At 65.4% G+C, this 24,367-nt stretch overlaps 2 protein-coding genes across 3 annotated transcripts in view; both read right to left on the bottom strand.

Moving 5' to 3' along the window:
• COL7A1 (collagen type VII alpha 1 chain) overlaps window positions 1–9,356 on the bottom strand; it is a gene marked incomplete at its 5' end in the record, with an annotated part of 31,898 nt that extends 22,542 nt beyond the window's left edge. The window contains 26 exons of the mRNA XM_080672632.1: window positions 51–197; window positions 280–406; window positions 667–803; window positions 881–1,027; window positions 1,108–1,236; window positions 1,492–1,638; window positions 1,941–2,063; window positions 2,314–2,460; window positions 2,552–2,677; window positions 3,015–3,158; window positions 3,319–3,438; window positions 3,940–4,083; window positions 4,181–4,306; window positions 4,393–4,536; window positions 5,587–5,715; window positions 5,797–5,946; window positions 6,024–6,140; window positions 6,421–6,567; window positions 6,667–6,783; window positions 6,880–7,009; window positions 7,087–7,250; window positions 7,399–7,560; window positions 7,646–7,739; window positions 7,818–7,977; window positions 8,593–8,773; window positions 9,272–9,356. Coding sequence (XP_080528758.1) covers window positions 51–197; window positions 280–406; window positions 667–803; window positions 881–1,027; window positions 1,108–1,236; window positions 1,492–1,638; window positions 1,941–2,063; window positions 2,314–2,460; window positions 2,552–2,677; window positions 3,015–3,158; window positions 3,319–3,438; window positions 3,940–4,083; window positions 4,181–4,306; window positions 4,393–4,536; window positions 5,587–5,715; window positions 5,797–5,946; window positions 6,024–6,140; window positions 6,421–6,567; window positions 6,667–6,783; window positions 6,880–7,009; window positions 7,087–7,250; window positions 7,399–7,560; window positions 7,646–7,739; window positions 7,818–7,977; window positions 8,593–8,773; window positions 9,272–9,356 — 3,544 coding nt within the window. The remainder of the gene's footprint in view (window positions 1–50; window positions 198–279; window positions 407–666; window positions 804–880; window positions 1,028–1,107; window positions 1,237–1,491; window positions 1,639–1,940; window positions 2,064–2,313; window positions 2,461–2,551; window positions 2,678–3,014; window positions 3,159–3,318; window positions 3,439–3,939; window positions 4,084–4,180; window positions 4,307–4,392; window positions 4,537–5,586; window positions 5,716–5,796; window positions 5,947–6,023; window positions 6,141–6,420; window positions 6,568–6,666; window positions 6,784–6,879; window positions 7,010–7,086; window positions 7,251–7,398; window positions 7,561–7,645; window positions 7,740–7,817; window positions 7,978–8,592; window positions 8,774–9,271) is intronic.
• A 3,194-nt stretch (window positions 9,357–12,550) lies between these two features.
• On the bottom strand, window positions 12,551–23,074 carry UQCRC1 (ubiquinol-cytochrome c reductase core protein 1). 2 transcript variants are annotated; one of them, XM_080672502.1, is made up of 13 exons: window positions 22,835–23,074; window positions 22,421–22,564; window positions 19,300–19,386; window positions 17,583–17,712; window positions 17,212–17,410; window positions 16,641–16,720; window positions 14,769–14,884; window positions 14,389–14,532; window positions 14,111–14,271; window positions 13,923–14,008; window positions 13,522–13,610; window positions 13,112–13,187; window positions 12,551–12,726 (listed from the first exon to the last, which is right to left on the bottom strand). In XM_080672502.1, the coding sequence occupies exons 1-13, from the start codon at window positions 22,901–22,903 to the stop codon at window positions 12,662–12,664; spliced, it is 1,446 nt and encodes a 481-aa protein (XP_080528628.1). In that variant the 5' UTR covers window positions 22,904–23,074; the 3' UTR covers window positions 12,551–12,661. The 2 variants fall into 2 exon arrangements, with proteins under 2 accessions (XP_080528628.1, XP_080528627.1); XM_080672501.1 differs by having other exon boundaries at window positions 22,421–22,591; window positions 22,835–22,936.
• Window positions 23,075–24,367: the final 1,293 nt, after the last annotated feature.

Here is a 24,367-nt window from a genome sequence, read left to right as displayed (position 1 = left end):
CGGGGCCAGCGCCCCCACCAGGCGCCCTTCCCAGCAGCCCTGCACCTCACCAGCGGCCTGGGCCTCACGGATGGGGTTGGAGATGTCACCTCTCAAGGGCTCGTCCACTAACAGAACCATCACCCCTGGCGCCTGCCCGCGGCGCCCGGGAGCATCTGGGGCCAACAGGTATCTCTGGGCCGTGGCCACGGCTGTGCCTGGAGAACGGACACGTCAGAGCCCAGGGCACCGAGCTTCCCCAACGGGGAGCGCACGAACCCCGTCCGCTGCAGCCCCTACCCAGGTTGTTCCCACTGGGGTCCAGGTAGGGGATGTCGCGGATCTTCTGCAGGATGATGCCGAGGTCATGGGAGCTGTTCAGCGGGAACAGTGGGGAGGCCCGGTGGCTGTAGGACAGGAGGCCCACCTGGGGGAGGGGACACAGAGCCTGGACGGGATGACAAGGCAGGGATGGGGGACCCAGAGTCCGAGGGGCAGACTAAAACCTGAACCAGTAGGGGCAGCAGTGATGGCAGGAGGGGGAGCCGAGCAGCAGGTCGGTCTGGAGCCTGGGGCAGGGCTGGGAGGAGCCCCGGGCCCGCGGTAGGTGGGGAGCGGGCGGCTGGTGCGGAACCCGGGTGGGGGGCAGCGGGACGGGCAGGGGTCCGACTGCCTCTGGGGCCAAACCTGGACCGCCTGTGGCCCGAGAGGCCCAAGTGCAGACACCAGACGGCCCAGGGCTGCCTTCACGGCCGCTGCACGAGGGGCGCTGTCCCGCGTGGTGTGCACCAGGAACACCACGTCCATCAGGCCCCGGGGACACGCTGCGGGAGGGGCCGAGTTACTGAGGAGGTGGGTGCTCTGGCTCCCCCCTCAGGCCCCTCCCACGGGGCCGCCATACCTGGGCTCTGTGTGACCACGGCCGGAGCACCCTGCACACCCTCCTGGACGGGAGTCAGGGAGAAGACGTAGGACACGCCAGGCTCCAGGCCCGTCACCCGCTGGGAGCTCGAGAGGCTGGGCAGCGTCTCTGAGGCCCCGGGCGCTTCTGCAGAGGACAGCACTCGGCTCAACAGCAGCTCCCCCGTGGGGCTCCCTGCCACCCCCCAGGCCCTGGCCTCCCCTCACCTCGGCCCTCAAGTGGCCTCCACGATAGGATGTAGCTGGATACTCCAGGCACTGGGCTCCAGGCCAGAGTCACCGAGTCGACTGAAGTGTCCACCACACGCAGCTCAGTGCCGGGGACACGGGGTGCCTCTAGGGGAGGAAGCGAGGGCCAGGCTCAGAGTCTGTGTCCCGAGAGCCCAGAGAGCCGAGGCCTAAGGGGGCCCCGGGGCAGGCTCACGCCAGTGAAGGAGGTGACACGGGAGGTCATGCTGGGGTCACCCCAGCACCAGGAGTGGTAGGGGGGCTACAGGGGAAGTCACCCAAGGTCACGGGGTGCAGAAAAGCAGGGGAGTCATCGGTGGGGAAGTGAGCACCCCGGGGGAAGGATGGGCCCTCTGAGCTCACCCGTATACGCCGTCACCTCCGTGGGGGGCCCTTCCCCAGAAGGCCACAAGACACTCAGCCACACGCGGTACGGGGTCCCGGGTTCCAGCCCTTCCAGTTCATAGCCGCTGAGCTCGGGCCCCAGGACCCGAGATTGGTCCTGGCCGCCTGGAGCAGGCGTGGGGAGGGGCGGGAGGTGTCACAGCCCAGGGTTAACGGGCCTGCCACCTCGCCCGCCCTCACCCACCTTACTGACCATGACCTCGCCAGCCTCGCAGACCACCAGGTCCACCTCCTGACCCCGCCCATTTGACAGGCTCGCCCTGCTGATCCCCGATGGACGCGGATGCCACAGACCCCCCCTGACAGGCCGTGCCCACCATCACTGGCCTTGCCCACTTCGCTGACCCTGCCTGCCCACAGCCCCACCCCCGGGGGTCCCTAACCCCCCCACCGCGGGCACTGCTCACCCTCGGGTCGCCAGCGCAGCCGGAAGCCGTGCGCCCCGGGCACCGGCTGCCAGCGCAGGCTCAGCGAGTGCTCCCCTCTCTGCACCACGCGCAGGCTCTCCAGGGCTGGCGGGACCGCGGGCGCTGGACGGAAAGCGTGGGAATCAGGAGGCTCCGCCCCCGTGGCCCCTGCGCCAATCGCAGGCCGGCCGTGGAGCACGCACCGCCCCCAGACGACCCCTCTGCCTATCCCAGGCTTCGCCCCGCCTCCCCTAGGCCCCGCCCCCAAGGCTCTCTACCAATGGCGGCTCCCTATTCCCATGGCGACGTCCCCCCCCCCCCCCCCCCCCCCCCGGCCGCCCGGCCCAGGCTCGCCCCGACGCGGTGGGCCTACGCGTGGTGACGAGGATGGAGACCGGGGCGCCCTCGCGGTCCCCGACCAGCGCAGTGACTCGCACCGCGTAGCTGACTCCGCCCTCGAGGCCGCGTATTTCTGCGGAGTCCGTGCTTCCGGGGAGCATCTGTTGTCTCGTGGGGCCACCTGACCCGGGGGCAGGGGCGACAGTCAGGGCGGGTGGGGAGGAGAGGGGGCAGCGCAGCCCCGGAGGGCGGGGCGGGGCAGGGGACGGTACCCTCGCTCCGGCCCCAGGTCAGTCTGTAGGCTGTGGCTCCAGGGACGCCCACCCAGGTGACCCGCAGGACATCTCTGGACGCGGTGAGGATCTGCAGCTTGGACACGCTGCCCACGGGCGCGGGGTCTGGGGGCGAAGGAGGGATAAGGGGTCAGGGGCCACGGAGTGGCTGGCAGTGCAGTCCTGGCCAAGGCACAGAGGTCAGAGGTCAGAGGTCACTGAGGACAAGTCAGTATAGGAAACCTGTGAGCGGGCGCAGGTCAGTGCCTGGGAGTGGGCAGCTGGAGCCGCGCGGAGGGAGGGCGCTGTGGGTGGACACGCCGTCAGTGTGGGGAGGTGGTGTGGGAAGAAGTCACTGAGCAGGGACGCAGGGGACGGCAGGGGACGGCGAGAGCGGTCAGGCATACACGGCAGGGCGGGGTACCCCTGAGAGATGATGGGCAGCTGGCCGGGGTCCACTCACCGGTCCTCACAACCACCGACGTGGGGGTCCCATCCACACCGGCCACGTGGGCCCACACGCGCACTGTGTACTCTGTGTCCGGCTCCAGCCCGGCCAGCTCGGCCATCGCGGCTTCCCCAGACACCAGCTGGGATTTCTCCGGGCCTGCGGGGAGGATGGAGGCAGCTCCAGGGCTAGCCAGCCAGACGCTGGCCCCCCCCTGCCCTGCCTGGACCTCTGAGAAACCCCCAGCCTCTATTTCACCCGGTCCTGCCCCTCACAGCCCTCCCAACCCTCCGGTCCCCTCCCGAACCCGGGCCCCCACCGTAGCCTGAGTGCCAGGAGACCCTATATCCCGTGGCGCCAGGAACCCGGCTCCAGGCAATGGTGACAGATGAGCTGGTGGCTTGAGTCACATGGACTGACTTCACTGGGCCCAGTGGGTCTGAGGGGAGAGGCAGTGGGGAGTCTGTTGGGGGAGGCAGTGGAAGGTCTGATGGGGGAGGTATCGGGGGCCTGATAGGAGGCAGGTATCTGATAGCGGGGCCAAGGGAATGGGTCAGATGAGGGAAGAAGCGGGGCTTCTGACGGGAACAGTGGGAATCCGAGGGCAGGTGGCAGGCGGCTGAGAGACAGGGGAGGGAGGAGGTGCCTACGGGTGTTAGGAGGCAGCGAGGGGCCGGGCAAGGAGAAGGCGTAAGTCGGAGGAGAGTCGGGTCCAGCAGGAAAGGCAGTGGAAGAAGAAGGGTGTGAATCTGAGGGCAAAGAGTGGGGTGGGGTCACAGGCGAGAGGCAGAGGATCAGAAAGGGCTGGGGCTTGGGAGGAGGCCAGGGAGACTGGAGGGGGAGGGGGAGGCTCCGAGGGAGGAGGCCGTGGGAGTCAGGAGGAGGAGACTGGAGAGCAGAGGAGAAGCAGGGGTCCGAGAGGGGCGGCCTGGGGTCTGACCAGTTCGAGCGACGGTGACGGAGGCGGGGCCCTCCTCTCTCCCTCGCAGGGCCGACACGGACACCCGGTAGGAGGTGCCAGGCCGCAGCCCCGTGATATCCGTGCTGGTGGATTCCGGGGGCAGTGTCCGGCTGGCCTCTGGGCCTAGGGTCAGAGGGACGTGTTGGCATGGCTCCTGCCTGCCCCTTCGGCCCCTCACCCTGAACGCGCCCCTCAGCAGCCCCCCACACCCTCCACGGACCACTGTCTGTCCTCCAGCTGATCCGATAGCCGCTGGCTCCAGGCACGGGTCCCCAGGCCACCCTCACGCGAGTTAAATCTGACGCCACGACCTGCAGCCCCGGGGTAGCAAGTGAGGGTTCTTGCTCTGGGGGTTGAAGACAGAGATCAGGGGTCAAGACTAGGATCCGTGAGCCAGGCAGCTGGCCCCCACCCCCCGCCTGCGGCGCTCACCCCGGCGGACAGTGAGGGTGCTGGCACTGCCCTCACGGGAGCCCACTCGGGCGGACACCCGCACGGTGTAGCTCAGCCCCGCGCGGACGTCATCCAAGTCGAAGGCTGTCTGACTCCCAGGGAGCACCAGGGTCCTCTCCACCCCTAAAGGGAAGCGGGGAGCAGGGAGAGCCTGTGAGACCCAGGATGCGGGAGAGGCCAAGGGGGAGGGCGGTGGTCAGGGATGGACAGATACAGTGCGGGATGGGCCATGGGCTGGAGAAGGGGAGAGGTGAGAACGTGAGAAACAGGAACCAGCGATGGGCAGGCACGCAGGATGGCAAGGGCCATGACAAATGGAGATGCAGGATGGTGGGGTCAGTGGGCGGGACATGGATGCAGGATGGTGGGATCAGTGGGCGGGACATGGATGTAGGATGGTGGGGTCAGTGGATAGGGACATGGATGCAGGATGGTGGGGTCAGTGGGCGGGACATGGATGCAGGATGGTGGGGTCAGTGGGCGGGACATGGATGTAGGATGGTGGGGTCAGTGGACAGGGACATGGATGCAGGATGGTGGGGTCAGTGAGCGGGACATGGATGTAGGATGGTGGGGTCAGTGGGCGGGACATGGATGTAGGATGGTGGGGTCAGTGGGCGGGACATGGATGCAGGATGGTGGGGTCAGTGAGCGGGACATGGATGTAGGATGGTGGGGTCAGTGGACAGGGACATGGATGCAGGATGGTGGGGTCAGTGGGCGGGACATGGATGTAGGATGGTGGGGTCAGTGGGCGGGACATGGATGTAGGATGGTGGGGTCAGTGGACGGGGACATGGATGCAGGATGGTGGGGTCAGTGGAAAGCGATGTGAGTTGACAGGTCACATTGGTAGTGATGTGGGCAACAGGGGTCAGAATTGGGTGGGGCGTGGGATGAGAGCTCAGCATGGACAGTGGTCCCAGGAGGGCGGGGGTGAGCTCAGAGGTGTGAGAGGTAAAGGCCAAGGACGGGAAGCGGGGCAGGAAGTGGAGACAGATCGGGCGGGGCGGTCGAGAGCAGCAGAGCCCGCAACAGGGCGCCCCAGTGCTGTCTTTGGAGCTGGATGGACAAGGGGTGAAGGGGCCGGGTGAGGTGCCGTCAGCCCGAGGGCCGGAGCTTTAGTGTGGCGGGGGCAGGGGGGTGTGGGGGTGCTGGCTGTGTCCGCCTCACCCTGGGTGCCGCGCACAGCGATGCGATACTCGGTGGCACCGGGGACCGGGCTCCAGGACACTCGCACCCGCTGCCCTGGCAGCTCGGTTGCCCGCAGGTCTGTCACGGGGCCCACCGGCCGCTCTGGCCCTGTTGGAGGCCACAGCATGAGGGGCAGCCCGGGGCCCCGTCCCTGCCCCTCTGGCCGGGCCAGGCCCAAGGAGCCCTCACCAGTGGGGACCACGGTGGCCGGCGTGGCCACCTCCCGGCCCTCCAGCAGCGTGTAGAGCGTGAAGCGGTACTCCGTGCCCGGCTGCAGCCCATCCAGCTGGTAGCGGGTCACCTCCGAGGGCAGCACCAGCTTCTGTGGCGCCTCCACGCCTGCGGGACGGCGAGGTCAGGCCGGCTGACGCCAAGCCCAGCCTTGCCCGCCCGCCCGCCCTCCCTTCTGCACTGACCGCTCTCTCGCCGCCACTCCAGTCGGTAGCCGCGGGCCTCGGGGACCAGGTTCCAGGACAGGAGGATGGAGGTGGGGCCCAGGATGACGGGGCGCAGTGTCTGCTCCACAGGAGCGTCTGCCCAGGCACATGGAGGTCAGTGGCCCCGGCCCTGGGTGCCTGCCCGCCCGGCCTGAGGAAAGCTCCCAGCCCAGCCGTGGGCAAACGACGGCCCGCGGGCCGGATCCGGCTGTTCTATCTGGTTCTCTTGCTCTCCCCTCCGCTCCTTTACTTTGAATTTATATTCGTTCACACAAACACTCCATCCATGCTTTTGTTCCGGCCCTCCGGTCCAGTTTAAGAACCCATTGTGGCCCTCGAGTCAAAAAGTTTGCCCACCCCTGTCCCAGCCTCTCACCAGTGCGGGCCGTCAGGGAGGCGGCAGGCCCCACGTCACGGCCGTGCAGGGCGCTCACGGTCACCTCATAGACTGTGCCAGGCTTCAGGTCACGAAGCAACACGGACCCCTGTCCGGGGCCCAGCTCCTGCTGCTGCGTGGGCCCGCCTGGCGGGGCACACAGGGGTCAGTGAGGCTGAGCCCGGCCCCCACCATCCTGTCTGGGGTGCAGCGGTGCCTGCCCTTCGGCCCACACCCCTCACTCACCGCTAAGGAGCCGCCAGGTCACGCGGTAGCCGGTGGCCCCTGGCACGCCCCGCCAGGCCACCAGGAGGCTGTGGGCGGTGGTGTTCTGGACGGTCAGCTCCGGCCCCTCGAGGGCGGCTGGGGGAAGGTCCCGCCAGGGATTAGCGGAGAGAAGGGAGGGTCACTGGGGTGGGCGGGGAGCTGGGTGGGGCCGAGGGGGGCAGAACTGCTCACTGGTCCGCGCCGTCCCGCTCACGGCCTCCCCGATGCTGTTGGCGTAGAGGGCCACCACGGTCACTTGGTACTCGGTCAGGGGCTGGAGGCCCTGCAGCCGCGTGCTGGTCTCGCTGGCCGGAACGCTCACCTGCCCGGGGTCAGAGGTCACTGAGCCTTGCCCAGCCCAGTCCCCAGCCCCCCACCCTCCCCTCCGGACATCTTTACCTCCCGCCGCTGACTGGGCAGCGGCTGGCCCAGGCCTGTCAGGGGCGTGTACTGGACCTGGTAGCCGCTGACCGGGCCGCTGGCCGCTGTCCACTGCACCCGCAGGGACTGGCTGCTGGGCTCGGACAGCACCAGGTCTCGTGGGCCCGAGGGCGAGACGTCGGCTGGGAAAGCGGGGGATCAGGCAGCAGGGTCAGGGGTTGGCGCTTATGGTGGTGTTGGGGTCAAGGGTCAGGGTCCGAAGGCAGCACCCCGGGTTTGGGGTCAGAGCACACAGGGCCCGGCCGGGGCGCACGGTGGGCGGGGACTCACGGGGCAGGGTCACAGGCACGCCGCCCGTGGTGGTGCACACCCTCCGGGAGACCAGGGGCAGCAGCGTCCTCAGGATGCTGAAGTCGTTGACGAAGAAGAAGAAATCGCTGGTCGGCTGGGAGGCCACTCGCTTCAGCTCCTCCGGGTCCGCGTTCTTGATCCCTGGGGAGAGGCCATCGGGGCGGAGCTGCCACCTGCCCCGTCCGGCCCCGCCCCAGGGGGCCCTGCCAGCCCGGCTGAGACTCACCCACGGCGAACAGCTTGACCCCCTGGCCCTTCAGCCTCTGGGCAGCTGTGTCCACCATGTCCTGGGACTTGCCGTCCGTGATGAGGATACAGACCTGCGTGGGGGAGGGGTCCGTCAGGGCGGCCGCGGACGCTGACGCCGGGGGGGCCTGGGGGCCTGGTGGGGAGGTCACCTTGGGGACGCCAGGCCGGGCCAGCTGGGGCAGGAAGACGTGGTCGGCCACGTGGAGGATCGCAGCCCCCGTGCGCGTGTTGCCACCCTTGTAGCTGAGCTCGCGAAGGGCACGGATCACCTCGGGCCCCGAGCCAAGCGCATCTAGGCCAAACTCTGTCCTGTGGGGGTGGGGTGGGGGTGGGGGTGGGGGTGGCAACAGACCAGGGGCCGGGCCCTTTCCCCCCTGGTCTCCAGGGGCCCCTGGGGTGAGGGTGGTGGGTGCTAGGGCCCCTTGGGGGTCCTCTTGGCCCTGCGGTTCCTCCCTCCCCCTCTGACACCCCCAAGCTAACTCCCCAGGTGTCCCGGCGTCCGGCCTGTGGCTGGGCCAGGGCAGGCCTCAAGCCTTGGAGCTGCAGGCCTCCCTCCCGGCCTCCCTCCCGGCCTCCCTCCCGCAGGGCTGTCTGGTCAATGAAGTCACTGCGGGAGGAGGGCCCTGCTGTGGGAGGTGGCTGATGCCTGACAGAAGGCCCTCTGGGACCGAGAGGCTGAAGGCATGGAGGGTGGGGGTGGGGGGGGCTGGAAGGGGGAGGAGCCCAGCAGGCAGGGGCTTCTGAGCCGGGGGCCTCCTGGGCTCCCCATGCACAGCCCCCTCTTTGCGGGGCACTAGCCTGGGGGTGTCTCCGGGGAGATCCCTGCTCTGTCTCCAGAGGAGGTCGCGGCTGGGGGCCTGGGCCCCCCAAGGCCCGCCTCCTGCCTGGGGGAGCGGGGTGGTGGGTCGGGCGCCCCGCACTCACCGCGGGTCGTCGCTGTACTGCACGGCGGCGAAGCGCACGCCCTGGGCCCCCGCTGCGCCCACGAAGGGCAGCGCCAGCCCCTCGAGGAAGCCCCGCACTTCGCGGAAGTTCCCGCGGCCGATGGACGAGGAGCCGTCGAGCAGGAACACGATGTCGGCGGCGTAGAGGCGCGTGCAGGTCACTGGGGCGGGGAGCAGCGGGACCTTTCTCCGAGCCCCCTTCCCCCCTCCCCCCCCCCCCGTGGTCCGGGACGAGGGGGCAGACGGGGAGTGGCCCCCATCTATGCCATCCGCCCGCCCGTAGCGGAGCCCGGAGACGGACCCCGAGCCCCGAGCCCCCTCCCCCAGGGCCCCCTCCCCCGGGGCCCCCTCCCCGCGGAGGGCGGTGGGGCGGAGAGCTGCCTGCACGCGTGGGGTGGGACCGAGGCGGGCCCCTGCAGGAGTGACATGGGTAGGAAAGCCAGCGCGCATCTGGGGGGTCAGGGTTGGGGTGCATAGGCTGGGGTTCGGTTTGGGAGACGCAGCGCGGGTCCGGGAGAGTTTGGGGAGACCAGAGAGTCGTAGGAGCCTACGCATGGGGGCGGTCGGGGGGCACGGGGGCGGTCGGGGAACCAAGGCCGAGTGTGGCCGCGGGGACGGGGTGCAGGGCCCAGGCCGGGGTCCCTCCTGGTCGTACCCACCTCGCTCCCCGGGCTGGGCCCGCGCTCGGGGCGCCCCCGCCAGGATCCCGGCGCAGAGCGCGGCCACAAGGAGCTGCAGCCTCATCCTGGGGGTGTGGGGGGGACGGTCAGCCAGGACCCCGCCTCTGTCCCGCGCCTCTGCCGCCTTGGCGGGTCCGAGCCCGGCGCTCCCCGACCCCCAGTCCCAGTCTTGCCTGCCGGTCCGGTCCGGTCCGCCGGCTCCCCCGCCAGCCGCCGCCGAGTCCCGCAGCCCCGGCCGAGAAAAGTCCCTAATCCCGGGGGGCGGGGCGCGGGCGGGGACCCAGGGGCTGCCTCCACCCACCGCCCAGCGGTCACCGCCCCCAGCCTCCCCTGGACGGATGCTCGGACTCCGCTGAAAGCCCCACGTCCCAAGGCTCCTGGGAAGCCCCACAAGTTTCTACAGACGGAGCGGAGGGGCCCCGCCAGCCCCTGGGGCCAGATGTCCTGGCGGCTGCAGCTGGCACCGTGAGCGGGGACTGGAGGCCTGTTCCCAGGCTCCTGGGGCAAAATGACTCACCCCACCCCCGGGGGCTAGACAGCCGTCCTGTGATTCAGCCCCTCCGTCCTGTGGGGTGGGTCTCCTGTGCCACCCCGATCCCCTTGACAAAGCAGAGCAGCCCCCCAGTAAGGGCTGTGAGCTCACCCCAGGGAGAGGCATGCCCGCTCCCCTTTGTGTGTGTGGGGGGGGGGGCAGGAGAGAATCTCACGCTCATGCATACGTGTCCACCCCAGGCCCTGCGTCCCCCACGTGCCGGAACCGTCCCAGTCCCAGACAGATGCCATCCAGCTGTGCCTGCAGGGACCACCCACAGTGACAGCTCCTTCCTCAGGAATTCGCCCCTCCTGCCTGTGCTCCCCTGTCCTGCCTCAGGCCAGACCCCCTGCCTACCCCGCCTCCTTCCGGCCTGACACAGCCCGTCTACTCACCTTGAAGACCCGCTTCCTCCCACCATCCCCCAGGCCGGTCACCTGGGCTTCCCTCCTCCTGCCCTCACGCCCACCTAGAGCTCCCACCTTCCTAACCACCCTTGCCCGCCCCACCCTCTCCCCTGAACTAGCCTGACTTCCCACTTGTCTGCCTGCACCGGCTTCTGAGACTGGACAGGGCCCCCAGGACCCCCGGTCAGGGCCACTGTCCTGAGGTGGTGACTGTATGTGCGTGTTCATTAGAGGCAGGCCTCCCCTCCATTTTCCCTGCCAGCCCAGCCCCGGATCATTCTGGAAACCCAGAACGTACACCTCCCCTCGCCGCTGCCACCGAGCCTCCCAGCATGCTTGGCCCGGGTGGAGTGGGGACCACAGGCTGCGTGGGGAGAGCTGGGGTGGCGCTTGTTGAACTGGTCTCCCCTGGCCCCCTCCAGGGCCTGCGGCTCCGGGGACAGCCACTTGTCTCCGCTGCCTGCGTCCCATTACCCAGAAGGCAGAGGCGACCTCTCAGCACTGGCCCTCCCTAGTTCTCCTGGGATCAGAGCTGTGACCCACAGGGCCCACACCTTTCCCCAAGGCCACACACTCAGCCGTCTGCCAGGAACCCCCACCCTTGAACTGACCTACAGGTGAGGGTAGCAGAGAACCAGACAAGTCTTGTCTTTTTTTTAAATATATTTTTATTGATTTCAGAGGGAGAGAAACATCAGTGATGAGAGAGAATCATGGGTCGGTGCCTCCTGCACGCCCCACACTGGGGATGGAGCCCGCCGCCCGGGCCTGTGCCCTGACCGGGAACCAAACTGACCTCCTGGTTCACAGGCCGCCGCTCAACACTGAGCCCCGCCGGCCGGGTCCAGACCCGCCCTTGTTACCGAGGCAGCTCTGCCCCAAGACCCCCTTCCCTGGCACAGCGGGGTGGGCGGGAGCAGGAGCAACTGGCACATACAGGGTGGACACAGTGTGGGTGAGCCTTCAGGGGAGACAAGGCCCAGTTGGCAAACCTCACCGGAACCTTGAGGGGCCCCAAAAGAAGGCAGGCTGCCTGCTGGGAGGGGTCACTCAAAGGCGCTGGGAGGGGCTGTTGTTGGAAGGAGCAAGGCTGAGGCGGAGTGCGTCTGAGCTCCTGGGAGCCTCAAGAGCACAAATGTGGTCCTCTGGGCCCCTGGCTGCCGCCTCCAGGCAGGCCCCCCGCCCCGTCCCCGCCTGGGACACAGCCCGAGGCCAGTGCCCTCCATCAGGGCAGCGGGGCCCTGAGCTCTGTCCCCCCAGCCCTGCCCTGGACATGTCCTTCCTGGCCCTGGCCTGGGCTTAGAAAGCCAGTTCATCCTCAGGAGCTCCCACTCGGCCTGGTGAGCTGCCTGTGAGCACAGGGGCTGGCCAGGCTTCGCAGTCCTCGCTGCTCCCCCGGGGCCCCAGCGTGGGGGGATCCGAGTCCCCCAGCCTGAGCTCTAGAGCACCTGCCGTCACTTCCTAGCTGACCGCGGGAGGGAGTCAAGGGCTGCTCTGGCTGCGGTGCGGCCGGGGCTTCTGCACCGTCCTCAGTGATCCTGACCCAGGACCTGCTCACCACTCCCAGCAACACCTCCTGGGAGACTTGGCCCCTCACTCCCATCCCTCCCTCTCCCCCCCACCCCCGGCTCCCGGGGAGCTGACTGCAGGGCTGGGGCAGGAAGAGGGCCTTCCCTACCTGCCTGCACAGGGCCTGGGGGCCAGGGGACTGGAGCCAGGGCCTCGGGGAGATGGGGAGGGACCATGGGCAGCAGCTCAGGACGTGCCTGGGAGACCGAGGCGGGAGGGGGTTCGGGTCCCACTGAGCTCAGGGCTATTCTTGGAGCCTGAGTCAGCGTGAGCGAGCGAGCGAGCGAGAGACAGGAGTTTCTGCCCTGCCTGTCCAGGCAGCAGCTAGGAACCAAATGGGAACACGATGCCCCAGGCTCCCCTCCTCCCAGAATCCAGAGTAAACATAAAGGTGGCTCCTCAGGGGGCCCTCGGCCCCTCTTGGTCCATCCGAGGACCAGGCACCAGAGGGTGACAGCCAGGGGCTTCCGCCTGAGCGCCCCGAGTCCCCGGTGGGCCCTCCCTCAGGGCAGAGGCTGGTGTGCAGTTCCCGTGGACGCCCTGCCTCACGCGGGACGTTCTGGCCAGGATCGCCCCACGTGGCTAAGTGGGAACATCTGGCCTCCTCTGCCTGAGGCACCGAAGGCTTCCAGCCCACGGCTGGCCCCGCTGAGGACACGCAGCCTGGGGAAGGCGGGAGGACGGGGACGTGGCCTGGGGGAGCCCCCCCGCTGCCCAGCGGACCCCATGCAAAGCCAGAGGACACGCAGCTCTCACCAGGGCTTTATTGGTGCTGGTGTGGCAAGGCCTGAGGAGCTGAGGCGGCATGTTCCTGGTTGGGGACCGGGAGCCGGCCCGCCCTCCTGCCTGCAGGCTTCCTGCCTAGAAGCGCAGCCAGAACATGCCGCTGCGGGTCCGGTTGTAGTCGGGGAGCTGCTCAATGGGGCCTGTAGGGATGGGCGGGTGTCAGGGCGGGGCGCCGGGCTGGTACAGGGACACCTGGCCCTGCGCCGCACCCAGTTCGGGGCTGCCCAGGCGGCACAAGGCAGGCTGAGGGGCGAGGGGAGGACGGCCCGGGGCGCTGAGCCTGTCCCTTCACGCTCGGCCTCCGAGCCCCTCCCCGCGGTGCCCGTTACCTGCTGGGTCGGGCACTGATGGAGGCACCTTGGCAGGGAGTCAGGGAGCTGCTGGGACAGGTTTTCTGAGCAACAACTCCCTGGCAGCCAGACCATGGGCAGAGCCTCTCGGGGCCTCCGGCTGCTCCCAGTGCGGGGGGGGGGGGGAGCCAAGGAAGGGCCCAGCGAGGAGGGAGCAGGCCGGCCGGTCACTCACCCACCGCAGCCACTGCGGGGCACTGGTCATAGAAGTACTTGGAGCAGACCTCACGCACTGTCTGGGCATCGACCTCCTGCAGGCGAAGCAGGGCACCCTGACTGACGGGCACCGGGCACCACCCCAGCCAGTCAGGATCACCCAGCCGACCGAGGGCTTCAGCACAGACCTCGGCGCTGCCCCGGCCCCAAAGGGAGGGCAGGGCTTGTCCACCCCACAGCCAGGCCTCTGCCGGCCCCTTCCCTGCAGCCCCGCCAGCACCACGGGGCCAGTGCCTCTGCCGGCCCCTTCCCTGCAGCCCCGCCAGCCCCACGGGGCCGGGGCCTCTGCCTGCACCCGGGGCTGCACGTAGGGCTTCGCTGCCCTTGGGAGTCAGCCAGGTCAAAGCTCCAGACCCGCTCCCGCCGTACCGCGATCCTGCTCTCCCACTCGGCCAGGGGGATGCGGCGGCCGTAGGTGAGGAGGCTGCGTCCGATGTCCTCACACACAGGCGTGGTGCCTGCGAGGGGAGGGGAGACTGCAGGTCCACCCAGTCCATCCTGGACCAGGCACACACCCACTCCAGCTTCCGGCTGACCCCTGAACCCTTGTCTGATCCGACTGCACCCTCACTCTACAACCACCTGTCACTGTGGGAATGGCCCCCCCGGCCCGCCCGCCCGCCCTGTACCTGGGCCCCAGCTGCTGTGGGTAGGGCAGTGGGCTAGGGTGCAGCCTAGTTTCCCTCCAGCCATGGGTAGGAATGGGCCCCCCTGGGCTGTCACAGCCAGGAAGCCAGGAAGCCCGCCCCCTCGCCGGGCGCAGAACTCACCATCCAGGTGGGACACAAGGGCGTTCCTGAGGAGGTTCCTGCCCCGGTGCACGTCGCTCTCCGTGGCGCTGGTGCACAGGCGCATCCTAATGGGCCGGGGGGGGGGGGGGGATGTCACTGAGAGGTGCTGAGAGGTGCTGCCTCGGCCCCCACCTCCTGCTCCCAGGCCCCCCCAGCGCTGCACTCACCACTGGCCTTGCAGGAAGAAGACCATGTCGTCGATGCTCATGCCGTCGCAGACAAAGTGCGCGCCCAGCAGGCCCGTCTCCGCGAAGCAGATGTTGAAGGTCTGGAAGCTCTGGCACAGCTTGTTGGCCACAGCAACGGAAGCCAGCGGGCTGGACAGGTGCTGCAGGCCAAGGCGTCAGCAGCCGCCCCGACTGCGGCCACCCCGCCCCCACAGGGCAGTGCACGCCGTCCCAGAACCCTCTTCTCCGAGACCAGGCCCCACGCCCCCCGCACTCACCACGCCGCCGCCGTACGTGCAGTCATAGTGGCCGATCATGGCATTGGCCACCTGGAGGGCCACGTTGTCCGGGTTGGCCCAGCCGGGCCCCTCCACTGCGATGGCCACGTGGGCCAAAGGCAGGGCATCGTCACGGTGGGAAATCTGAAATGGGCACGGCAAGACTGAGGGACGCCCGACGACCCAGGCGACCAGAAAGGGTGCCGGGGGGGGTGGGGGGGGTGGGGGGCGGATGTGCAATCGGAGCACGTCTGTGGGGCAGCAGCCCCCGCCCTTCCCACCGCCGAGGCATCGCTGGGGGCGGGAAGGTACCGTGTGCGTGAGGGTCCCTCCTCCCGGGGCCAGGGCCAGAGCACCGCCCCGTCCACCACGCAGCCTACCTGGCTGCCAGTGAAGCGGCACGGAGCGAGCGTGGGCACAGCGTCCTCGGCGTACGTCCCAGAGATGCCGCTGAAGTGCTTCTGGGCGAGGTCCAGCAGCTGCCGGTGCTCCACCCCTGCGAGACAACGTGTCACCGGCCGCCAGGTGCGGGCACAGGGCCGGACAGCGTGTCACCGGCCGCCAGGTGTGGGCACAGGGCCGGATAGGGTGTCACCGGCCACCAGGCGCGGGCACAGGGCCGAACAGGGTGTCACCGGTCGCCAGGCGCGGGCACAGGGCCTGACAGGGTGTCACCAGCCACCAGGCGCGGGCACAGGGCCGAACAGGGTGTCACTGGCCACCAGGCGCGGGCACAGGGCCGGACAGCGTGTCACTGGCCGCCAGGTGTGGGCACAGGGCTGGACAGCGTGTCACTGGCCGCCAGGTGTGGGCACAGGGCTGGACAGTGTGTCACTGGCCGCCAGGTGTGGGCACAGGGCTGGACAGCGTGTCACTGGCCGCCAGGCACAGGGACAGGGCCGGACAGGGTGTCACCGGGCGCGGGCACAGGGACAGGGCCGGGGGAGATAGCAAAACGTGACATGGGACAGGGTGAGGGAAGATCCCTGGGGCAGGCTCTGCCTCGGGGCAGGGCGGGCACCTCAGGATGGAACAGCACAGCGCTCGCAGCCCAAGGAAAGCTGAGCCTGAAATCAGTCTTCGCGGTGCCTTCTCAGCTGCACCGAGGACGAGACGGGCTCCCGGGCACGAGCCACCTGCCCTGCCTTGTCCCGCTCGCCCTCCCCGCACGCAGACCCTGGTGCTGCCCTGGGAGGGTGGCCAGGGACAAGCACACAGAGGCGGTGCCGCAGTGCGTGACTAGCTCCGGGGTCCCAGGGCTGGAGCACTTCCTGGTACCATTACAGACCCCCTCCCCCCCCGTGGGGCCTGCTCTGCTGTCAGCGCCGCAGCCTCCCCGGCACGCGCACGGCCTCCAGCAGCTCTGCCGGGCCCCTTCCTCCCTGGGCTCAGCTTCCGCTGGACTCAGCCAGGTCTGGCACGCCAGCAGCTCCCACGGCACTTGGTCCCCAGGTTCAGTGGCCCGAAGCCACCTGACAGGCCCTCCCTGTCAGCCTTCCTTCCATGCACCCAGCTGCTGACCCTCTCCCGTCCCTGCCCCATCCCGGCCTCCATCGGTTCCCATCGGCACCACCATCGTGGCCCATCTACTTCTCGCCCTGGCTCCCGCCACCTCCCAGCGGCCCGTGGGACAGCCCCGCCCCACCCCCTGGTCTGCCGGCCTCTGCGCTGGCCCCAATGGTGGCAGAACAAGCCTAAGCCACATGGCGCTGCCCAGCGCTCTGCCCAGGCGCCCACTCGCGCCTCTGCAGGCCTCTGCGCAAACAGCACTGCTTCCTAAGCAGCCCCGCCTCCAGCTCCGAGTCCCCGTCACCTGCCACCGTCACCTGCCACCGTGCCTTCCTCTCCAGGCACTTTCCCGCGGCCTCCGGGTGTGCACCACCGCGTGCGGGGCCTGGCGTGCCCGCTGGCAGCCGTGAGGAACAAGCCCGAGGCTGGCCTCTCCCACCAGCCTTCGGACTGGCCTCTAAGACCAGGTGGGGCCGAGGGAGGCGAGGCCTGGACAGGCCACAGCCCGCGGAGGCCCGTGCTCGAGAGGAGCGGCGCCGTGTGGCGGGCCCAGTGGTGGCACAGGCAGAACCCTACTCCGTCTCAGAGGCGGGACAGAGGCTGCTCCCCCGGGGGGCGGGGAGCACCACAGGGTCCCCAGGAGTGGAAGATGACCCCGTTCAGAACCAGGCGACCTGAGCCCTGGGGACCAAGGCCGGGCCGACCCACCACTGCCACTGGGCTTCGCCGAGCTCAGCACTCACCTCCCGCCGCCGCCAGCACCATGCGAGGGGCCTTGTAATGCTGGCCCAGGAACTCGGTCAGGTCGGCACGTGACAGCTTCCTGCAAGACACACGGCCGGGGCTCAGCGCCTCTCCCGACCCGGTGCCCTGGGTCACACACAGGGGGCTGAGGAGCAGCCAAGGAGACAGGGCTTCTCACGGCTCGGTCCCTTCCCCATCCCTGCCCCCCACCCTCCGGGGCCCAGAGGGCAGCCCTTGCCTGGCCCAACGCACACCTGACCTCAGGACAGGCTCAGAGGCCCCTGTGAGGAGGGTGAGCTGACCCTGTGGGCTCGCGGGCAGCACAGAGCTCTCACCACGGGACGGAAGCCCACGGACGGGGCACCCACACCCGCCCGCCCGCCGGCTGTCAGGGCAGGCATGGAAACGCCCTGCGATAAGGCCCCAAGTTCCAGCGGAGAGCACAGGGGCCAGGGAGGCACAGGGCCACACTGCACACAGGAGTGCTTCCAGGGGCGTGAATGAGGACCGTCAACAGCACAGGCAGCCAACCGAAACCCACTGGTGTGGGCGCGCCCAGCCGGCCCCCACCTGACATTGTCGCTGGGCCCCTCCACGGGCTGGGCGAGCGGTGTGCCCTGGAAGGCCGTGGCGTGCAGGTAGTCGAAGACCACGTCCCGCAGGGACGCGTCGTTCTCCTGCAGCTCCCGCAGGATCACGTCCCGCTCCTTCTCGACCTGCGAGTCCTCCAGGCTGCAGTTCTGCACGATGTCCGCCAGCAGCTCCACAGCTGGGGGCAAGGCAGGTGTGGGCACCAGGAGGGCCACCGGAGGCCACACCGCACAGACCCCAGGCCCGGCACCCGGCTGCCTGTGGCAAGGCCATACGGTAGGGCAGCCCCATTCCTCGGCCAGGCCAGGGGCTCCCGGTGCCAGTCCCGCCCCCGCACCCCGCGGCGCTACCTTTCGGCAGGTCCTTGGACAGCGCCTTGATGTAGTAGGCCGTGTGCTCCCGGGTGGTGTAGGCATTCAGGTGGGCCCCCATGCTCTCCACCTCCTTCTCCAAGGCATTGCCGGGCCGGTTCTTTGTTCCCTGAGCCAGACCCCAGCAGCACCGTCAGGAGCCGGGGAGAGCCCAAGACCCCCAGCTCCGCAGACTGAAGCCCTAGCAGAAGCAGTGCCTCCAGCAAAGGGCACGGGGACGCAGGGCCCAGGGTCTGTGCCTCCAAGCACGAAGCAGGCTCGGCGCTGAGGCCACAGCAGCACGGGCAACAGCGTGGAGACAGCCAGGGCCCAGGCAGGAAGGGCGTGGCCAGAGCGAGTGTCCTGCAACCCAGAGCTCCCCGAACAGCTGGCCTTCCCAGCACCCCTCCCGCTACCACAGGCCTGCCCGGGGAGCTCACACCTGCGTTCAGGTGACCCTGCCACTGCCTCCTCCCGACACCACCCGTGTGACTGTGTGCAGAGGCCTGTCCTGTGTGTGTGTGTGTGTGTGTGTGTGTGTGTGTGTGTTAACATCTACACGGCTCTGGCCAGGGAGCTCAGTTGGTTAGAGCTTCGCCCCGATACACCAGGTTGTGGGTTTGATTCCCAATCAGGGAACACACAGGAGGCAACCGATTGCCGTTTCTCTCTTGTCCCTGTTTCTCTCTAAAATCAACAAAAACATACCTCGATGAGGACAAAAAAAATCAGTCAAGCGAGAATCAACATAATTGGTATCTTTCTCTCAAATCAAGAAATAAAGAAGAGCCCTAACTGGTGTGGCTCTGTGGACGGAGCATGGCCTGCGGACTGAGGGGTGCCGGGTTCCCTTCCAGTCAAGGGCACAGGCCCGGGTTGTGGAGTCGATCCCCAGTAGGGGGCGTGCAGGAGGCAGCTGATCAATGATTCTCTCTCATCACTGATGTTTCCCTCCCTTCCTCTCTGAAATCAACAAAATTAAAAAAAAAAAATGTATGCCTTAGCCAGTTGCTCAGTGGTTAGAGCATTGGCCCGCAGACTGGAAGGTCTTGGGCTTGATCCTCAGTCAAGGGCACATGTACCTGGGTTGCAGGTTCGATCCCCCACCCTGGTCAGGGCACATGCAGGAGGCAACCAATGGATGTGTCTCTCACATGGATGTTCTCTTTCTCACCCCCCCTTTCCTCCCTCCCTCCCTCCCTCCCTCCCGTCCAATCCTCTCTGAAAACCGACTGGAAAAAACGCCCTCCGACGAGGATTAACAAAGGCCCACACACATCTGTGACGCTGCGGCTGCCCACCCCGCCCATCCCACGTCTCCTCCTCTGTGTTTCCATTCATTCAAAAACGTCATTCTCTCCTCGGTGCCAACCTGGGCTGCTGGGGGGCTACAGTGGGGACTGTCCCACCCTCCAGAGATGCCCGGGAGCCCGCAGGGCAGAGCACTGCACAGAACGCTTGCTCAGCCCCGCCCGGGGGTTACATCACCCGGGCCTGTGGCCCGGCCTCGCTGGTGAAGAGGGGGTCCTGCGGCTCCTGCGGGTCTCTGACTCTGGGGCTTGTGCAGGGCTCAGCAGACGTGCTCACAGGGGAGGCTGAGCCCACGAGGCTCTTTCCAGAAAGGCCAGCCAGAGGCTGCCCCAGCTGCAGCCTAACTGAGGAGGCGGCGTCCCAGGACATCGCGGAGCCCGGGGAGAGGCGGGACCGGGGCGCTCACCTTGAAAGCCAGATGCTCCACGAAGTAGCCCGCCCCGTTGTTCTTCTCGTTCTCGTACCGGCTGCCAACATCAATCCACACCCCGACCTGGACAGGAAGGAACAAACCGATCACTCCAGCCCCACGTACACCCCACCCCGGGTGACGGAGCCAAGCCCAGGACCCCCACCCACAGGCTCACAGCCCCAGAGTGGGGACAGCTGTCTCCAAGCAGAACAGACACTGTGTGGAGGTGCCCAGAGCACCCACGGCTACAGGACCAGTCACGCTGCATCGCCTGCCCCTCCTGCTGTGCTTCTGACTGGTCAGCAAGGGCTCCCACACAAGTTCCTGACGTCCCAGGGGCACCTCCCCTGGCCCCATCAGGACACCCGCAGCAGGAAAGCCTGGGGTCCTCTTGACTCTCAGTTGACTGTGTTTTCTAGGAAGCAGCACGTCTGCCAACAACTAACTTTCTCTCCTCTAGCAACTACACTCTCCTCGCGGTGTGAGCTCATCCTGCCACGGCTAAGGAAGGAAGCCACCGGCTCAGGCACTGGGCGTTTACACTGAGGAAGTGCCTTCATTCACTCTTAAAAGGAGTTTTCATCGACCTGAACACCGAACACGCCAACTGTCTCCCTGACACCCAGTCAGAGGATCTGATCATTTTCTCAGTAGCCTCCTGTGTGCCGTGAAACAAACCACCCACTCACCCCATGGGGTCACACAGATTTAGTCTTTTAATTTACTATTCGTTCAGAGCTGATTTAAAATTTTACATCTTGCCCTGGCTGCTTTCTTAGTGGATAGAGCATCAGCCTGCAGACTGAAGGGTCCCAGGGTCGCCATTCCTTCTGGTCATGGGCACATGCCCCGGTTGTGGGCTTGATCCCCAGTAGGGGGCGCACAGGAGGCAGCCGATCAGTGATTCTCTCTCATCATTGATGTTTCTATCTCTCTCTCCCTTCCTCTCTGAAATCAATTAAAATATATTTCAAAAAAATTCTCACATCTACTTTCCTAAGAGATATTGATGTACAACCAGATGTCATAAATTCTTACATGAACATCTATCCCACACTTAACATCTTGGAAAGATGCATTTTAAAATCCATGGTGCCCTTTGACAATAACCGCAGCAGCCTTTCTCTGGCTTTCTCCTTACAGCCTGGAGCATGTTCTAGCACAGGAAATACTAGGTGCACCGGGTAATAATGCGGATTTTTCCCAATCGATGGAGTCACACACATGTTGATATACATGCGATTTGATACGTATGCTGTTTTGTTGTATTGACAACAAGCTTCAAAACTTCATATGTCAAATTTTCTGAAGGCGTTAACATCATAGATATTTTTATGCTTAAAAATGTCAAATTTCGTGCCAAAAAAAAAGAGCATTTGCGGGAAGTTTTAATTCATTACTTTATTTTGAAGAAAAGTGCTGCTGAATGTTATCGTATACTTCGGGAAGCTTATGGTGAACATGCTCCATCTCAAGATACTTGTGAGCGCTGGTTTAACGCTTTAAAAGTGATGATTTCGATGTGAAAGACAAAGAACGTCCAAGTCAATTGAAAAAGTTTGAAGACCAACAATGACAAGCATTATTGGATGAAGATGGGTGTCAAACTCAAAAACAACTTGCAAAAAAATTAAACGTTGCTCAACAAACAATGTCCGATCATTTACAAGCAATGGGAAAGGTTTTAAAGGAAGGAAAATGGGTGCCACATCAACTGAACGAAAGACAAATGGAAAACGGAAAAGTCATCAGTAAAATGTTGCTTCAACAGCATGAAAGAAAGACTTTTTTGCATTGAATTGTGACTGGCGATGAAAAGTGGATTTATTTCGAGAATCCCAAACGCACAGAATCATGGGTTGATCCAGATCAACCATCAACATCGACTGCAAGGCCAAATCGCTTTGGAAAGAAGACAATGCTCTGTGTTTGGTGGGATCAGGAAGGTGTGGTGTATTATGAGCTTCTAAAACCAGGTGAAACCGTTAATACTGATGGCTACCGACAACAAATAATCAATTTGAACCACGCTTTGACCATAAAATTACCACAGTGGTCCAGAAGACACGGCAAAGTAATTTTGCTTCATGATGACGCACCATCACACACTTCGAAACTAGTTAAAGACACGTTAAAAGATCCTGCCTGGGAAGTATGAACCCACCCGCCGTATTCACCAGACCTTGCTCCTTCAGATGACCACTTGTTCCCATCGATGGCACATGCACGTTCTGAGCAGCACTTCAAAACGTACAAAAAAGTGGAAAATTGGGTCTCTGCATGGTTTGCCTCAAAACAAGAAAAGTTCTATTGGGATGGTACCCACAAATTACCTGAAGGATGGGGGAAATGTGTAGCTAGTGATGGACATTACTTTGAATAAAGCACTTTTGATGTTTCTCTTGAAATTACCGTGTTTTCTTTGATGACAAAATCCACATTATGAACCGGTTAATAGTCAATCCGCATTACTAACCGGTACACCTAGTACAGGCGTCTCTGCTGAGCCCCTGGGCAGGCTGTGGGTTGGCTTACACAGGTGCCATGCGATAAGGAAGCTGCCCTTGCCCTTTCCTATGTTTTGTACCAACATCACACAGGGCATCATCTGTTCCTGAACGGAAAGATTTTGCCAATCAAACCATTTCGCCCTGGAGTTTGGGGTGGGGAGAAGGGAGGAGGATTACTTCTTAAGAAAACTCTCACCTATTCCTACATCTAGTCAAGATTTCTATCCTTGAGTCAAATGTGAGGATTTGCATTTTTTTTTTTTTTTTTGGAAAATCACCCATTTCACTAGAATCCCCCAATGCATTTCCCGTCCATGCCTTCCTGGTCTGGTAGGAGATTATGACCTGATGTCTCTGAACCCCGTTTTCCTCACTGTCAACCGGAGACTGTGGCTTCTCCTCTCACGTGAGCTGCTTAAGGAAAAGCTGGGGGAAAGCCTGGCCTCTTCATGGCGGGCATCGTCCGCGACATGAGTGTTGGCTGCGGGGACTGCCCCCCGCCCCACAAGTCAGGAGGGGCTGGAGTCGGGACCCAAACCATCGAGGCCTGAGCCCAAGGTCACCCCCGACCCGGTAAGACTCCCCACCGCGGCGGCGCCACTCACCGTGCAGGTGGGCTGGGCGGACTGCTCCGAGGCCACGCGCAGGCCGTTGTCCAGCTGGCTCACCTGCGTCTCGGGCACGCGCTGCAGGGCCTGCGCGAAGGTGGCCGTGCTCCGCAGGGCGGGCGGCTTCAGCAGGGCCGGGTGCTGCAAGCGGGCGGCGGGGGCCGAGGCCTGGGTCCGGGCATCGCTCCTCAGCTGCCGGACCCGCGGGGTGTCCCCGTCTCCGCCCCGGCACCCCCCCTTTCCCCGGCAGCCGCGAGGCCGCCATCCCCATCCCCGCCCTGGGCCGTGACCTTCCCACGGCCCTGACCCCGCGACCTCCCCGATCTCGACCCGCCGCCGCTAACAGCCCACCCCCAGTCCGCGTCCCGGAGCCCCGCGCGCCAGAGTCCTGCGCCCCCGCTGCCACCTCACCGATCGGCGGGTGCGCAGCAACACTCGCGTCCCAGCGCCGGCCACCCGGCAGACCGCGGACGCCGCCATCTTCCAGTCCTGTCGGCTCGGGCCGCGCCACGCATGCGCAGAGCGACGCGGCGACGCCCGAGGCGCACGCGCAGTAGCGCAACCTGGCGCGCGGCCGCCCCCTGGCGGGAGCCGGGAGGATTCACTGCGGCCGGTGGTGCTGTCTGCGCGGCCGCAGGTACCTGCGCGCGTCCGTCCACCTGGCGGGCGGGCGGGCGGGCGGACGGGCGGACGGGCGGGCTCTCCCTCCGCGCGGGTCCGTCTCCCGTTCCATCCGCGGAGGGCGGAGCGCGTGTGTCTCACGGTCCGCGCGCCCCAGTCCACCGCGTGCCCGGAGCAGGCCAAGCACCAGCGTGGCGTGCTGGGACTAAGGGGCAGTTGCTGGAAGTCAAGGTTTGTTTTCCTTTTAGAAGAATGAGGTGCCTGTGGTCGGGGTGGAGGGTTGGACAATGTGTTGCTAAGGAAAACAGAGCAGTGGCGGTGAATTCGTGGAAAGGATTCCTGTTTGGAAAGCAGAACACACACACATTTCCAATACCTCGTTCCCCGTTTCCTCCTGAGCCCTGGCTGGCAGCACTCTTTTTTATTTTATTTTTATTTTTAGATCCTCACCCCAGGATGTTTTTCATTGATTTGAGAGAGAGATCAATCGGTTGCTTCCCTTACGTGTCCCTGCAGCCTGGGTGCGCGCCCTGACAGGGAATCAAACCCACAACCCACGGATGACGCTCCAGCCAACGGAGCCACACGGGCCAGGACAGCGGGCGGCACCCTTGAAGCCCAGACTCCTGGCCGCAGTCGCTGAAGCTGTGTGGAAGAGGAGGGCCCCCCCCCCCCGAGAATTTGGCCGAATCCACAGGAAGCAGATGAACAAGAGAAAATCAGGTTCCGTTTCCACTGCCTGGAACCCCAGAAACGTGAGTCAGACGCCTCGAGCACGAGAGGTTCAGAGACAGAGTGAGAAGTGGGTGAGACGTGCTGAGCTGACACCACGGGGCACACCGTCAGGGGGCACCCCACCAAGGCGACGTCGTCTTTCCGTTATGCTCCTGACTCACCAGCCTCCGCTCACTGCCCAGTTCCTAAGCCGTGTCCATGCATCTCGCATGTGTTGAAGCGCCACGCTCCGGATCTGACACCTGTACGTGCTCCGGATCTGACACCTGTACGCGCTCTGGATCTGACACCTGTATGTGCTCTGGATCTGACACCTGTACGCGCTCCGGATCTGACACCTGTATGTGCTCCGGATCTGACACCTGTACGCGCTCCGGATCTGACACCTGTACGTGCTCCGGATCTGACACCTGGACGCGCTCTGGATCTGACACCTGGATGCGCTCTGGATCTGACACCTGGATGCGCTCCGGATCTGACACCTGTATGTGCTCCGGATCTGACACCTGTATGCGCTCTGGATCTGACACCTGTACGCGCTCTGGATCTGACACCTGTATGTGCTCCGGATCTGACACCTGTACGCGC

The sequence above is a fragment of the Plecotus auritus genome (genome assembly GCF_963455305.1).
Source record: "Plecotus auritus genome assembly, chromosome: 6".
Classification (NCBI taxonomy): domain Eukaryota; kingdom Metazoa; phylum Chordata; class Mammalia; order Chiroptera; family Vespertilionidae; genus Plecotus; species Plecotus auritus.
This window is presented reverse-complemented; position numbering and strand designations above follow the sequence as displayed.

Excerpts from the sequence above, each read along its gene's own strand:
- UQCRC1 (XM_080672501.1), bottom strand. The coding sequence starts at position 22,903 with ATGGCGGCGTCCGCGGTCTGCCGGGTGGCCGGCGCTGGGACGCGAGTG. Across the intron at positions 14,885-16,640 it reads GGTGCTGGCGGCGGCGGGAG|GGGTGGAGCACCGGCAGCTG; the intron begins GTGAGTGCTGAG and ends GTTGTCTCGCAG. Across the intron at positions 14,272-14,388 it reads GCACGTACGGCGGCGGCGTG|CACCTGTCCAGCCCGCTGGC; the intron begins GTGAGTGCGGGG and ends CTTGGCCTGCAG.